The 16,509-nt window shown below is 44.1% G+C and overlaps 2 protein-coding genes across 2 annotated transcripts; one reads left to right on the top strand and one right to left on the bottom strand.

Moving 5' to 3' along the window:
* The first annotated feature begins 4,761 nt into the window (after positions 1–4,761).
* Positions 4,762–12,648, top strand: IPP (intracisternal A particle-promoted polypeptide). Its single transcript, XM_003208815.4, has 9 exons — positions 4,762–4,965; positions 4,998–5,364; positions 5,571–6,002; positions 6,093–6,248; positions 7,023–7,190; positions 8,511–8,648; positions 8,941–9,063; positions 9,735–9,955; positions 10,893–12,648. The coding sequence occupies exons 1-9, from the start codon at positions 4,762–4,764 to the stop codon at positions 11,115–11,117; spliced, it is 2,034 nt and encodes a 677-aa protein (XP_003208863.3). The 3' UTR covers positions 11,118–12,648.
* Positions 12,649–13,246: 598 nt separating this feature from the next.
* Positions 13,247–16,488, bottom strand: TMEM69 (transmembrane protein 69). Its single transcript, XM_010716174.3, has 2 exons — positions 16,096–16,488; positions 13,247–15,477 (listed from the first exon to the last, which is right to left on the bottom strand). Exons 1-2 carry the CDS (start codon positions 16,138–16,140, stop codon positions 14,749–14,751), a joined length of 774 nt encoding a protein of 257 aa, XP_010714476.1. The 5' UTR covers positions 16,141–16,488; the 3' UTR covers positions 13,247–14,748.
* Positions 16,489–16,509: the final 21 nt, after the last annotated feature.

Genomic DNA, 16,509 nt, shown 5'->3' with positions numbered 1-16,509 from the left:
CTTGGTTCCCCTCTCAGACAGCTGTGATTAATTCCATGTTCAAGCTCTTGAGTTAATTCTCTCATTAGATCACTTTCCTTCTTCATGGAACGATTATTCCCACAAGAGAAATGAGAAAAACTAAAACAATATTGTGTTAGTATTTGACACACTGCATCCAGGATGTTTACTTTAAATCAAGTTGCTTGGAATTGCTCCAGACCTTTGGCTTAAACAAGAATCTTCCAACCAGTGGGGAACTGTAGCCACATGTTGCACAATGTTCCTATTTCACTGGAATTTCAACAAACTTCCTGCTAGGTAAGCGTACCCTGAACATAAACCTCTCCACACAAGTAAGTCAGAAGACAACACCTGAATTGCTGCAACACACTTCAAAGATTTTTCTTTTTCTGATTGTTTTGTACCATATACCCATCAGCTCTCTAACCAAGACTAGTTGTATAAGTGCAGCTTACAGCACAGTGCTAAAATGCTACCAGTGCTCCTGAAATCACACCCCGTTATCTGTGAACATCACATTCTGTCTGGAGGCTCTCGCAGCTCAGACTCTCCCCAGCTGTGCTGCCTGCCAGGTGGCTCTGCTGGGTCTGGGTGCCCATTGCAGGACATGGTGCCATTCAGCTGGACTCCAGCACAGCCTGCTTCTCAGTGCTAAGTGGATGCTTGGGAGAGTTTCTCAATAACAAGTTTAAGAATGCTAAACCTGTTTAAACTGACAACTCTCTTATCAGGCAGTTACCTCAATGTTATCCTTACCTGAAGCCATATTACAGTGAGAGCAATGAAAGTACTTAATCACTTAATCAATTAATTCCAAAATAGACAAAAAAGTTGAGAAAAGCTGAGGATAGGAAGACAGGGCAGGGGGAAGAAAACCTCAAGTTTTCATGCAAACCGTATGTTCTGAGGCTGCCTATGCAGAAAAGTTAGCTTTGAAGACCCCTCTTGTTCTCCATCTTTGATCAACTCCAGTTCAGATCTTTACCCTACACACACATGCATAATTGTTAAGATGCATTATTTCTTGCAGGAATAAAGCTCATCTTGTAGGAATAATAGCTCATGGGCCTGGCCCAATCCTGCCAAGAGAGCCTTCTCGTATCTGGCCTAAGTCTGGAAAACGTGTTATCTCACTGTAAAGCACAATGAATTTTCCTAGCAAGACGGGAAACATCCAGACCCTGAAGGAAAGCTTCTTCAGCCACTAAGGCTTCAGTACACCTAAGCCAACAAGAACTTTGCGTGGGTATCTGATTAGAATCTAGTGCCCTTGGCTCATTAGAGGCTTTTGACTGGGAGTAGACAACATGATTACCAGCTCCACAGGGACTCATCACACAGCACACAAGTCCACCACTTCAGCAAGAAAACACGCATGGCTGAGACTGATGATCTGCATCATTGCTTTATGCATGCAATGGTATTCACATGACACATGGGCACGTTTAGGCCTTAACAAAAAGAAGGTAGCTTGGAAGTGTAAAAAAGCATAGTTCAGTGCACTACAGATATTTCTAATCCGTATAAACTCTCATGGTTCTGCACTTCTCCAGTTTCCGCTTCCCTAGAAGTTTTACTTCAAGTTCTTACAAAATGTAGGGAAATTGAGCAAAAATGGTTGCATCCTATGAGAGTTTTATGAGCTGGACACTAAAGCACGATATAAGCTCCTTTCCTTTTTGGTGAGGCCATTCAACACTCCTCATCTGGTAGGTCACATGTATTAAAAAACAAATGGTAGCTACAGCAGGTAATGAGAGAAGAGCTGAAAAACAGCAACTGAAAAGTGATTTTCTATCACAAAACATTCCACAAGGTTTGTCATACCTACAAACAGCCAAGGTCTGAGTTTCACATCTCTGCAACAGAGAACTTTAGCAATGAAGTATCATAAGAAATACTTTGGGATTATTCTTTGATTATTATGTCAAAATGATCCCCAAAGCTACAGGTACAGGAAACAGTAAAGCAAAACTGCACTTTCAAATCAATTATAGTTCTTGTAGGTTTTTTGAGACTAAAAGCCCTTCATCTTATGGAGTCCAGGGAAAAAAAAAAAATCTAAGACCTTCCTACAATAGAGAACTACAATACCCAACAAGTAACACATATTAGCCACCCATTCCTGCTGCATGTTCAGAAAATATCATCCTGTACAGACAGCACCACCTGCAGGATTTGAGAGTGGAAGCAGACACCTTACTCAGCAGAGCACTGTCCAGGTGTCTGAACAGGTTTTCCAGAGAAGCCCTCAACCAGAGAAATCTGAGCAGGCAGGGGTCTCCACGAAATATCCCAAGGAAGACTGCAGTGCTTCAGCCCCCTGGCACAGCACAGAGCTTTTTCAGGAGAAAGCATAAAAATCTTATTTGTCAGATTGCTCTCACTGAGAGGTCTTGGTATTGCAATAGCAGCACTTCTGTGCAGGTGTGGGGCACACGGAGGGATACCTACCATGCCTTTTTTGACACCTGTCCTATGGGTCAGTCAGTACTCAGCTGGCTTACTGACAAATACCATGTTAGGAACCTATTAAATTAAAACTGAAATCATTTTTAATTCCTTCACTGTGATATGTTGTCATTCTTGGTATTAATCAAAAGGCTTCTCATTACACAATACAATTTCACTCTGTCAAATGTACTTACAGGCTTATTACAAAAAAAACCCTAGTCTGCTTTAGGAGATGCACAATAGCATATGGGAGTATTAACTCCATCTTGTATGGCCTCTGCGAGGTTATAAAAGAAACATGCTGAAGCAGTGCCCTCTTCTGTACATACAGCTAGTCAGCCACATTAACACAGTATAGGACAGGCCTTCAGGGCAAAATTAGCAGTCTCAACAATGCTATTCTGTGCCTGTAAATTTGGCACTATGGTGTGAAATCCTAATGCTGGCCAAGCGTCTAACAGCTGACATCAGCCTGCGCCTGAGCACTGAGAAGAATTCTAAGCCTTTTACTCACAGGCCACTTCCAATGAATAAAATGTCAGCACAAAGACAGCTCTGGATTCTTTTACTGATTCATCAATGAAAGAAAATTCTCAAAGAATTTATCAGCCTAGCTTAAAATCTATATTGAGCCATATCAGCATGCACCCTACACACACACCCGTAGAAACCTTACTTTTCTATTTGAGTCTGTATTTTCTATGGATGTTTTTTTAAGACCAGCTCAGAAGGTCGTTTTACCATTCTAATGTCAAGAACAAAATGCTGATGAATGGAGAAAGTAACAGTCCCCAGAGAGTATCACAATTCAGATTTCTTTTCTGGAAGCACATTGAAAAGTTATTACAATGAAATACTGAATCACAAGAAAAGCCTGAGGGGCCATGACCATTGTAACTGTAAGCAGATATGTTTCTCTTTTCCCATACTCACAGTAAATAGATATGGAAGTGCTCCAAGAGACTAATTTTTTTTATTTTTTTTTATTTGGCTGCATGTCATGTTGCTGAAATTGTCATGGAAAATTCAGCAGGGATGCTTTTGTATCAGTGCTGGCTTTTTCAGACCCAAGGAATGAGAGGTGTAACTCAGTATGTGAAGCTCTTCCCTTGGTCAGTGCCCAGACATGCAGTGACTCAATGAATTACACAAAGACGGCCCTGCCTCAGGACCAGCTCTGACTCCAGACACCCCCAAGGTACTACAAGGCACTGTGGTGAAGCATCCATACTGGTATGAAGAGGAAGACCCAAATGCAGCATGATGCCATACTGAAAGCAGATGTGTGGGCTGGCCGTCCTTCAGGCAGTGCTGACCATGATGCCACACTGAGGACACACAGCCCCCATCATTCCATTCTCTAGGACTGCCTCAGGCAGAGGTTAGCTGTGTTTTCTCCTCAGAAAAGAATGAAATATAATCATAGAATCATTAAGGCTGGAAAAGATCACCAAAACATCTAGTCCAACCCCACACCACCGTGCGCGCTGACCACATCCCTCAGTGCCACATCTCTGTAGTTCTTGAACACCTCTAGGGATGGTGACACCATCACCTCCCCAGGCAGCCTGTGCCAGTGCATCACTGCTCTTTGGAAGAAGAAATTGTTCCTAATATCCAACCTGAACCTCCTCTTGTGCAACTTAAGGACATCACTTCTCATTATCACAGATACAAGGAGAAGAGGTCGACCCTCACCTCACCATAACCTCCTCTCAGAGAGATGTGGAGAGCGATGAGGTCCTCCTTGAACCTCCTATTCTCCAGACTGAACAATCCCAGCTCCCTCAGCTGTTCCCCATAACACCTGTGATCCAAACTCCTTATAGCTTCATTGCCCTTCTCTGGACACACTTCAGGGCCTCCATGTCTACCCTACAGCGAGGGGCCATCCTGCAGTGAGGGGCTGTTAGTTTCCCCCTCACAAACACATTACAGTGTCTGGGATCACAGCTTGCAGAGGTAAGCCTGAGAGGAGTACAACTGAGGGAGTCTGTAAGGCAGTGCAGAAGGCCACTGTCACCACACAGAGAATCACACTGCATCCCTTATTGAAAGGGACTTGCAGGTATCACAGAGTCCAACTCCTGGCTCCACACAGGCCCACCCAAAACCAAACCATATTTCTGAGAGCATTTTCTAAATGCTTCTACAACTCCAACAGGCTCTGTATCCTGGGAAGTCTGTTCCACCTGCTGACTGCCCGCACCCTCAGCCAGTACCACAGGCAGTAACGTCACCTAACAGGAGAATGTTTTAAATCCACATAAAAAAAAAGCACCTTACAGAGAAGGGAGCAGGTCCATGGGAATGTTGGCCAGAAATGCGAGCAAACAGGCTCCACAGGGCCAATCGACCAGGCAGGCACACAGACAAAAGATCAAGCGCTGCGAAGGGAGCCGCGCTTTGAAGCCAGTCGAGGCCGCGGCCACACGCTCTCCCCGCCGTACGCCGCACAGACGAAGGCGCGCTCTCCCGCCATCCGCACCGCGCATGCGCTGCGGAAAGGCGCGAGCACCGCCCGCTGCAGGCGCGGGTAGGGGGAGCTGCGCATGCGCGAGCTCTGCCCCTCAGGGCGATCAGAGCGCGGGAGGGGTGGTCGCGCCTCAGTAAGCGTCATGGCGTGCGCCGCGGCGGGCACCGCTGGCGGGAGCTCCTTTTCGGACCGTCACGCTCGCCTCCTGCTGGCTCAGATCAACCGGCTGCGCGTCGGGCAGAGCTTTTGCGATGTGCAGCTGGAGGTGGGCCGCGAGACGTTCTCCGTGCACCGCCTGGTGCTGGCGGCCAGCAGCCCGTACTTCGCGGCGCTCTTCGCGGGCGGCATGAAGGAATCGGGGCGGGACGTGGTGCGGATCGCGGGCGTCGAGGCGGGCATCTTCCACACGCTACTGGACTTCATCTACACGGGTAACGGCGGGGCTGGGGGGGGGTAGGGGCCGTGGGGTCTCCGTGAGGGAGGGCGGGCAGTCTCCATGGGAGCGGTGTTCCCGTCTGTGAGAGGGGCGGGCAGTCTCTGTGAGGGGGTCTGGCTGTGGGGGGGACGGGCTCTGGCAGCGCTCGGTTGCCCGCGCACGGCTTACAGCGGAGCTCCGCCGTCCTGTGCCCGCCCGCAGGCGTGGTGAGCATCGGCGAGCACAACGTGCAGGAGCTGATCGTCGCCGCGGACATGTTGCAGCTCAGCGAGGTGGTGGAGCTGTGCTGCGAGTTCCTGAAGGGCCAGATCGACCCACTGAACTGCATCGGCTTCTTCCAGTTCTCCGAGCAGATCGCCTGCCACGACCTGCTGGAGTTCACAGAGAGCTACATCCACGCGCACTTCCTGGAGGTGCAGGCTGGGGAGGAGTTCCTGGCGCTGAGCAAGGAGCAGCTGGTGAAGATCTTGCGGAGCGAGGACCTGAGCATCGAGGACGAGTACCAGGTGTTCCTGGCTGCCATGCAATGGATTTTGAAGGATCTGGGAAAAAGAAGGAAGTACGTGGTGGAAGTGCTGGAGCCTGTGCGATTCCCTCTGTTGCCAGCACAAAGGCTCTTAAAGTACATAGAAGGTGAGCGCAAAAAAGCGAGAAGTGTCAGATGTTTGTTTTCAGATAAGCAGTTTTTAACTAAGTCTTTTCTAATCTGCTTCTTTCCTCAAGGTATTTCAGATTTCAGCCTTCGGGTGGCCCTGCAAACTCTGCTGAAAGAATACTGCGAAGTCTGTAAATCTCCTAAAGAAAACAAGGTCAGCAGTTTTCTGCAAGCTTCTAAAGGTCGTCCACGGAGGAAAGCCAGGAAATACCTTTATGCAGTAGGTTAGAATGTGGCTGTTTGAAACTTGTAAAACAAATGATGAACTCGTATCTTGTATTACAATACTGACAGAAATGCTGGACTACTTTTTATTCAGTGGGAAGATGCAGAAAGAGCAGTACGTTTCATCTGGCTGAGTTGCAGTTTTGGCTGCTTTCTACTTAAAATTACACAGCGGGGGAGCAGTCGTATTTTGCATAGTTATGATATAGCTTTCAAAGCCTAGATCTGCCTTTTAAAAGTTATTTGCCTTGGGTGGAAAGCTGCAAATCAGCATGGTTCACTACAGGAAATGCATACTGGCATATACAGATTCCCTGCACTTCTTGTTTTTGTTTGTTTGTTTGTTTTTGTTTTTTGAAAGTTGATGTTTTCTCTGTACAGAATATTTACTTGATGGGATACTTGCAATCTCAAGTTTTCACCAAAGCTACAGCATTGTATTGGAAGGAAATACTTTTTTTTTTTTTCCCTACCCTGTGAGAAGTAACATAATTGTAAGATAGCAAAAGCTGGTCTCTGCCTTTTACCAGGAATATGAACATCTGTAGTGATGCATTGAAGTGCAGTAGCACAAGTTACCTGGCCTGCAAGGTGACCTTTCTTCTGTGTGTGATGGAGAACTAATGCAGTTTGGAAAAGTCTGATTCCTACTAACAGTAAAGTGCTGCTGCTATGGATTTTCTGTTGGGTTTTCTTCTGTGTTTTACATGTTAAGATCATGGGGTTGAGCAGGAAGCTCTTACTCAGCTGTGATCTTTCCATTTGCTTTCTAGGAGGCTACACCCGACTGCAAGGAGGACGTTGGAGTGACAGCAGAGCCCTCAGCTGCGTGGAGCGATTTGACACTTTCAGTCACTACTGGACTACGGTGTCTTCCCTCCACCAGGCCCGTAGTGGGCTGGGTGTGGCTGTTGTTGGAGGAATGGTCTATGCCATTGGAGGTAAAACCTGAAACAAGCACTTACTTTGGGAACACTCGTAATGCTAATGGTAATGTAAATGTTAAAGAAGTGTCTGTTATATAAAGTATATATGTTCTTTTTGAAAGAGAATACCCAACAAAATTAACTGAAGAGCTGATATGCATTAGAGAGAGGCATTGTCCTCTTGCTGTAACTTCAGAAAGCTGAATAGATTGTGTTTATTTTAGGAGTATGTGCCCTGTAGTGGTACAGTAAATTCCTGTTCCTTATCTGCAATGTAAGAACATCATTTTTGTTATATTTTGATCATTCTTCGGCTAGAATTGATAGATGCAGAGGTTCATTTCCTCACAAATGAGTGGTTCAGTAGCCAGGACATTATTGATGTTGTGTTCTGATTTACTAACTTGCTTTGTGTTTTGTTTGTGGATGTGTTTACTCTTGGGGATGGGCTTTTTCTTGAAAAGTAAGCCTGCAGTATTGCATAGGCCTAACACTGCACAGTCTAAAGTCCAGTACTTCTAGTTTTCCTGACTGAATTTGAGTCCTTCAGAGATGTAAAGTGTTGTTCTGTTAAAAAGATACTGGAGAAATCATGGGTAGAGTTTTTAATTTTTTTTTTTTTTCTCGAAGCAGTACTGAGGAAGCCAGCAGTAGGCAATATAAATTCTAGCTTCAGTAATAACTGAATTAGGGTATCTTGCTTCTCTACTGTTGCTGCTGTGAGTGTACTGGTTAGGGTTCCAATGTTGGCCATTTCTTAGTGACCTTCTTTCCTCTTGTGGTATAGCAACTCTCAGGTAAGCATATAGATGTGTGCAGATATACTAAGAGATGTTAGGTACCGTGCAGGTTTTGTGTGCTATTTGCATCTCTTCTCTCACTTGTAATCTAGTAGAAGCACACAGAATGAGAGGCAAGACATCTACATGTCTGCCTACCTGGAAGGGCTTGTTATGCATGTTTGCACAAGGATGTGATGAGTACCTCTACCTGCCAATCATTAAGGAATGCATATGTATACTGTTTTTGTCACCATGGAATGCATTGTTTAGTCTTGAAAATTGTCAGTTGTGCTGCAAAATAAAATGTGTATAGCACTGTTGTTCACTCCTGGTGTTTTCAGTAATGTTTCAGGGAACTGTTGATGAATGCTGTTTCAAGTTGATGATTCAGTTCTGGGTATCAATGAAGCTTTTGCTGTTCTGGCTGTTTGGCTAGCTGAAAGAAAAATCTTGTATCCTAACACTCTTTTGTCCTGGAAAGAGTTGAAAAATCTGCAACTGCAGTGCAAAACAGTGTAGTTCCCATGTCTCTGTGCTTTCTCTTATTATGCAGGTGAGAAGGACTCAATGATTTTTGACTGTACTGAATGTTACGATCCTGTCAGTAAGCAGTGGACAATTGTGGCTTCCATGAACCATCCTCGCTGTGGACTGGGAGTGTGCGCATGCTATGGTGCTATCTATGCTTTAGGTAATTCTTTTTTCCATTAGGTGAGGTTAATCTCAGAGGTGTTAATTCATGGAACCTGTAGATTGTTTTGGTCTTTAATATTATGTCTTAATGTTGCAAATCTGCAGTTTTGAAAAAGAACTGTTCAAATGAGCGTTAGTACACCAGGTCGTTGTGGATTAGTTATTGTTCAGCTCTAACTTATTTCCCTAGCAGAACTGATGTTGTTCTGTTGCAGGACAACAGTGTTACCTGCAATTTAGGCACTGCTTCATACCATTAAATTCTTTCCCGTGTTTGTTGTCATTTGCAGGAGGTTGGGTTGGAGCAGAGATTGGCAACACAATCGAAAGATTTGATCCTGAAGAAAATAGTTGGGATGTGGTGGGAAGCATGGCTGTGCCCCGTTATTACTTCGGATGTTGTGAAATACAAGGTGAGGCTTGTTAAGCTTGCTTTCAGAACCCTCTTGGGCTCTTGGAACTCTTCAGAAACAGTTATGTTTTGGTCATGAGTTCTTACTTTTGTCTTGTCCTGTCAGTTGCGGAAGATTGTGCCTTGCTTATTTGTCCTCCTAGCATGTATTTCTACAGAAATTATACTATAGAATTCTTTCTCTGTCTGTTGCCTTTTATCTCATGAAAGTAGTTTATATATGACTGTGGGTATGATTATCCAGCTAATCTATTAACTCGATTATCCTTCCTGCTATTGCTTTTATTTATCTCCAGTTTTTGGGTTCATGTGCATGTCTTTTTGACAACCTGGGGCAATTCTTCAGATTATTTTGGGACAGTTGTGTCTGAAGGTTTAAGCTATATGTGTGCTTATTACGCATTTGATCCAAGTATTAACAGAAGCTCCAGCCTTCTGAATTCTCCACCCTTCACTTGATTAATGATTGCTTTCATCAGAGCTTCTAGTGCTTGAGCCTCAGGGTTACTTACCTGAGAACTTTGTATGCTACTTCTGGACAAATAAAGGATTCTATTTGGTATTCTTGAATCATCTTAGTGGCAAGCTGAAGTGGATGCCATGAGAAGCATTTTCTGTCTTTCAAGACTTCATATTATGAAACCTAATATAGGAAAAATTATATTTCTACAGGTCTAATTTATGTTGTTGGTGGTATCAGCCATGAGGGAGTAGAGCTGCGTTCTGTTGAAGTCTACGACCCGATATCTAAACGTTGGTCTGAGCTTCCTCCCATGGGCACCCGAAGAGCATATCTTGGTGTAGCTGCTCTCAACGATTGTATCTATGCTGTTGGAGGCTGGAATGAATCTCAAGATGCGCTTGCTACTGTAGAAAGATACTCCTTTGAAGAGGTATGGTGGAGTCCCTTCCTTTCAGAAATGTAGACTGAGTGGACTTTGTGTAAAATGCTGTGGAAGTAGCCTGCTTCCTTCCTTTAAAAAGAAAAACTAATAATTTCCAGTTCTGCTTTCCCTACTGGCTGGTAATCCAAGTGGGGGTTGGGGGTGGAGGTGGAGGGAGTTCTAGTGACCTCTGAGTCTGTCTGTCCTAACCAGCTTGTAGCATTCTGCTGATCTGACCCAGAATGTGTTTCTGAAAACTGTATGCATGCTTTTGGGAAACTGAAGGCTAATCAAGCTCAGATACTCCATAGTTTGGTAAATCATAGTTTGGTAAATACTTGACTTTACTTAAGTAAAGATAGTGGAATAAATTTCCCCTTCTCCTTCTGCAATAGAATGGATTACACTCCCTCCAGAGAGAACGAGTAAGAGTTGCCCTTTGCTGCACTACTTGAGAATCTTTCTTCTGCATCAAAATGTAGTGGTTGTTTCACTGCAACTAGAAAAATCACTTTGAATGTAGTATCAGTCCTGGCTATTATTGCTCATGTTTATATGATGCTTTTTGTGACAGAAGCTAGTGTTAAAAGCAGCACATATTCCAGCGTGGCATTCTGTTGTGCAGTGTTCTCCTTGTTTCCCATCTCAGAGTGCATATCTTTCTCTGTTTTGGAGATGGACTGCATCACACAGTGACTGAAGAAAGGAAGGGGCGTTGTGTAGACAGGGTGTGATCTTTTCTTTAGAGACTAGTAGGATATGGACCACTTGTGAAGGTGTTGGCATTACAGTATCAGTAGCACACTTGATACTCTACACATAGCGTATTTGAACTGGTGATGTTTCCATAGTTGCCATGTTTCAGTCTTTAAGGTTAAAAAGCTGCTTTTATCAGAATTGGGACATACCCTAAAATTACTTGTTGACTTTTTCATGTTCTCATTAGGAAAAGTGGGTTGAAGTTGCACCAATGAAGATGCCAAGAGCTGGTGTCTGTGTTGTGACTGTGAATGGATTTCTTTATGCCTCGGGAGGCCGTGCTCCCAGTCATGACTTTGCTGCTCCGGTAACCTCTGACTCTGTTGAAGTTTATAACCCTCACATGGACAGTTGGACTGAAATTGCCAACATGATCACCAGCCGCTGTGAAGGAGGTGTAGCTGTGCTGTAAAATGCAAGGAAGAAAACTCATCCAAGGAATGAGTGAGCATCTGCCTTCTCAGGTTTCTGGTTTCATTGGCCAGAAACCTCTTCTGTCAGCACAACCTTCAGTAGAAACAGGGGGTTAGATCAGAGGGCTTTTCCTAAGCAAAAGGAAATATTAAAACTCTTGCCCTTCAAAGTAAACAGGCTTATCCCAGAGTAGGAATGCCTCTTATGACTGGATTAAGATTTATTAAATGGCAAATTTGCCCCGTACAAATCTGAAGAAATCATTCCAGCACACTGGAGACATTAGATCTCAGACGTGTCAGTCAGTATCTTTAGCTGGCCTTAGGAAGAAGGCTGCTATGGATGGCTAGGAGTTCCCTGCTGATAAAAGCAGGCTGGCTACTTGACTAGCATTAGTTGTCCTTTGCTGATAGAAAACAAGAAAAAGAAGAGATGGGAGAGACTTGGTACCTCCACTTAGGACCGAGATGCGTTTGAGCGTCTCTGCTGCTGCATGGCGTGGGCACTAAATATTAATTAGATGTTTACTTTCCTGCCACCCCCAGCTTTGATGGTAAGTGGCTGAGGACTTCCTATTATGGAAAGCTATTCTTGCAGTTCTAGTAATGTCATTCCACTTCAGCACAGGCTTTTTTTACTCAGTGGAGTCAGCGATGGCAATAGAGCTCCTTTTCTGTATAAACTGATTATTTTAAATGGAAATGGCATTAGTTAGATGAGTTATTTTTGCAGTTAGGATGGCTCTTAGACTAAAAACCTAAGGAAAACCTTTTGCCCATTTTTTCCTTTTCTTTTGTTAACTGTTTTATGCTGTGTGACACGTGATTTGGCATCTGAATACATCCTCTTATACAAGGTTCACACGTTCATCCTTGCTGCTGCTTATACCTTCCCTCTTCCAAATTAGTGTGGATAGAGCCTTTTGTAGTGGAAATAACTGTGTTCAGCATTGAGGTGATGCTATTAGTGTGTCTTTTCTTAAGGAATTCATATTTAACTTGGATACACTTTTAGAATACTTGCCAGGAGTTTGGAGTTATTTCTAGCTTCATCAAATTAACGTACTTGAAGTTGCTTTTTGCACACTGCAACTGCATTGTCTGCACAGCTACGGATGACTCGGATAGGAGACTGAAATAAAGCTGCTTGAACTTGAGAAACAGTGCTATCCTAGAACATCAAATCACAACTGGAATGTCAGAGAACAGAAAGTCTACATTATGGAGACAAGGGGGCACTCGTGCTAAGTCAACATCTCTTTCATACAGCTAACTAATTAACATATGAGTAAAAGCCCCCAGAGTCAGTGTTGCAGATACATAAAGAATCCAGATTTTGCATTCTAACACAGGGCTGAGATTGCCAGGTTAAAATGTGCTAGATGATGGAGCATTTGTTTTCTCTGATCACTCAATCATTGTATATGTTTTTACTTCAAAAATTATTTCTTAATTATGTCTATTTGTCTTTTTTCAAGTTTGAACTTGTTTTAAGCAGTTTTTGTAATAAAATACACTTTCATAACTGAATATGGAATACTCTTGAATAGGGTGTTTTCCTACCATAATGAGTTGTATTGTTGCTGTTTTCATCTAGTGAGTTGTCCTGTTCTTTAACTGGAAGTCCTGTTTCCTGGTAGGATGCTGGGAGAGAGTGATTACACATTTTGACTGCTTCAAGCTGCAAATAACACACTTCTGTAGTAAAATTCTCATTAATTTCTCTTTAGTATAAAGTCACTGAGGCTTCTTGCAAGTGTGGCTGCCTTATCAGCTCCATGCAGCCTTCTGAAATGAAATTATAGGTAAGTTTTGTTATTTGTGTTTTAGGAACTTTTGAGACACTTGAGAAACACCACCTTCACTCTGTTTTATTCATTTGGGAACTACATACATCCACTTGTCATCCTTTCCCATAAACTTTCTGGTTCAGATTATCTTGAGGGAGTCTGCTATTGGTCTGAAGCTTTTTCTCCAGTTCCTATGGTTGATTTTGATGTTTGAGCGAATCTTGGAGGCTGTAACTGACTGCTCCCAGCTACTCAGCAGTCTCTCCCTGACTCAGACCAAAAGCAATACTTTTGTCTGGATCCACTTTAAAAAAACTGTCATACTTAAAAACATAACGTTGTGTTTACAAATAAAGAATTTGTATTTATTTTATAGTCAGAGAGCATCAATGTATACTGCTGATTTGGGGACATGGTGCTGTTAACACACAAAAGGTAATAGGATAAGAAAAGGAGAGATTCATGGACATAGCTGCTGTTTCAGCAACACCATATAAGAAGATGGCACCATCTTTAGGCAGGTTTTCTAAATTGTTCTTTGCAGAATGAACAGATAAAACTGAAGTGATAGTGGGTGCTGCATTCACAGTGAAGACAAGTGCTTTATGTGTACTATGAGGATCATACAAATTGGTCCTGAGGGTACATGGATATCAAACGCTGGCTTTCTTCTTGCATCTTACACTGTACTTAAGATAAAAAGCCTATAGTAAGTATGCTCCTATGCAATGCATTAAGCTTCCTGAGGTAGCTGAGGATAGAAGAGAAAAATCATATGATGGGCTCTTGTTTCTTCCTCAAGATTACATTAGGAAGTAGACTTATGTGCAAAGTTCTGTCAATAATCAGCTACTCAGGGAGAGTGTGCAGGCCACAGCTGCATTTGTACCTTCCCAGGGTGCACAAATAAAACTACTCTTGAGGAGGGAGAAGACACAAACTTCATTCAATTCTACTGTCTGATCCTTTAGTGTTAGCAGTAGATCTGTGTCCTACCAAACAGCAAATGATGGTACTTTAACTTAAGAACATGATAGTCCTTTATGGTTGTGTTGCAAGCAGCTTCGCTGGTTAAGTAACCCTAAGACCAAGCAAAATCTAGGAGCTGATGGCCTGGCTCTCCTTTTTATTTAAGTCTAAATAGTAAGCTAATCTTTTTTTGTAGCACTTCATTGAAGATAAAAAGTTGTCCCTTCCAGCCTTCCCTATGGCAGCTTAATGGTATACTTTAGGTGAACTCTGACCACAGCTTGCCACTGCAAACAAACCTTGCCTATCCTTTCTTTCCACTCTAAGTTCCATGTGTTCCATGTTCCATCCTGGACATCTCCTCAATTTGAAATAAGGTCGAGTTTTTGGTGTTTTTTTTCACACTTCCACAAAACAGGAACTGAAGGTGTATGCATGTACTTCTGCACAATTCTCTATTTCTTTCAGTGATAAACTTACTGCTTTCACCTTGACATTATTTAGAACACGCACCACTACATCATTGTTCTCCCTCCCACAGAATGTTATCACGCTATAGTCAAACCAGATACTTCAATAATTCAGAACAGAGCAATTCAGACCCACGACACGTGAATCTCCATCTTAAATTCATCTAATCTCACTCAAGAACAATGCTTTGTTCTACAGGTAATGGCAGATTCTGGCCTGCCTTGGACACGATCAGTATTTATAGTCCTTCCCTTCTAAAGTTGCTATGAACGTACTTGCTCCAAGAATAAGTGTCTTGATCAATGCCATCTTATGACTTCTAAGCACAAATAAGTCTTTATTTCCAAGTGACCTCAATACAAATACATTATTAACAAATAAACAGCTTTCTCCTCTTGCTTTATTGTTTTGTGTTCTGCCTTTCGGGTCTGCTGTTAGTTAACTCATTCTCAGAAACCATCTTCATGGCTAAAGTAGCTAACAGAGATAACACTGCCCCCAGTGTTACCACTATCCTCAGTCCTTTAAACCAAAGAGGATAGGTAGGAAGAAGGGAAAGGTCATAGTGTAATGCTATCCCTAAGCTCAGTACAAGCATTACTGCACTGCTAGTGATATCTTTAAAAAGCAAGGCTTGCCAGGCGAGCAGAGGAAGAACAGAACTGTTGGCCAGGTTCAGCCAGTCTGGCTTGGCTGGGCTGTTTTCTGGGACAGCAAATCCCCACCTCATCCCTCCTAGGAAAGAGACGATGACAGCACCATACGTAACCTGAATAAACGCCAGCTCTGGGTGGTAGGTCCTTTGGAAAACCATTAATAGTGGCGCAGAAACAAGTGGAATTAGCCCTGCAAGGCTTAAGTAAAGGGCTGGCTTTGGAGAATCTTTCAGTGATTTCATACTCCGTCGCAACAGGCCTGGCTCTCGAGGAGGTTCTTGGGGAGGCTTTTTCTTTAAGAGTGGGAAAGAGGTGTGAAAAGCCTGGAGTTTGACTGCACACACTGATGCTCTGCTGAGACTCAGAGGTCTTGAGAGAAGACAAACATTTCTCTGCAGGGAGAGGCAGGGAGAGGAGCACCGTGTCTTATTCTTTCCATTCAGGAGTAGTCTGGGACCAGTTAGCTTCTGGAGCTGCAATTAAAAAGTTTGTTCTCTTGAGCACCTTACAACACAGGCATTATTGTCCTACAGCTACCTGGAGTATCTATAAAATATTGAACTGAGTTTTCCTGCTGGATAACCCCACAGCTGCCCTTCCTCGGGGCTTTCTCATGTTTTAATCTAAGCGATTAAGCTGGTACAGCTTTCACAAGCCAGCTGGCACAGCTGCTCAGCTCTTCCCAGTGAGCAAGCAGACGCTGCTCACTATGAAAACACTTTGTGCAGCCACCTCTTCTCCCACCCCCCCAAAGGCTAAAGGAGCAGAAGCGTGCATCAGGCCTGACCAGAAAGGAATACAGCGATCATAGGACAGCGCCACCCCCGATAGCAGCTACTGTCCCATCACTGTTCAACAGCACCAGTGACGGTAATTATAGGAGAGAAAAAGAATGTAGACATCAGAATGTGATTTAAAAAGAAAGGAGTCTGAGCTTCGGCCAAAAGCGGCTGTAAAAATAAGGGATGCGCTCAGAAAAGCTGCAACGAATGCATGCCTACTTTCACTTGTGAGGCACTGTTTCCCACCGCTCCAATGGCACGTTCTTTTATTTTAAAGAAAACCGGCGCTCAAAGCCTGCAGGAACTTACTTGGAGAGGTGTGCGGGAGCAGCACCGCTGTACGAGACGAAACATGTTGCTTTGTCCGGGTCCTACAGCAGCAGCCAAACGGGCGGACGGCCGAACCGCGAGCGGCTCAGCTCGTGCCGCAGCCCGCGCTCAGCATTCAGACGTGCGCTTCTCACTGTGCTGTACTGAGAGGAAAAGCCTCGACACGCTCTGTAAATATTTATCCACCGCGGGATGTTTTGCTGCGGCTCGTTCCGGGAACCGACGCTGCAGGGCAGGCGATGAGGAAGGCCGGCCGTGAGGGACGCGGCGCTTCCTGCGCACCGGGCGGCGGTCCGGGCGGGAACGTGCACGGCGCCTCTGGTTCCGGCGCACGGGTAAGAGCGCGACCGTGCGCGGCACCCAACGCACGACCCGACACGTGCCAGAAAGGCA

This window comes from Meleagris gallopavo, chromosome 10 (genome assembly GCF_000146605.3).
Source record: "Meleagris gallopavo isolate NT-WF06-2002-E0010 breed Aviagen turkey brand Nicholas breeding stock chromosome 10, Turkey_5.1, whole genome shotgun sequence".
Lineage (NCBI taxonomy): Eukaryota > Metazoa > Chordata > Aves > Galliformes > Phasianidae > Meleagris > Meleagris gallopavo.
The sequence above is the reverse complement of the archived record's forward strand: the minus strand, read 5'-3'. Positions and strand labels throughout refer to the sequence as shown.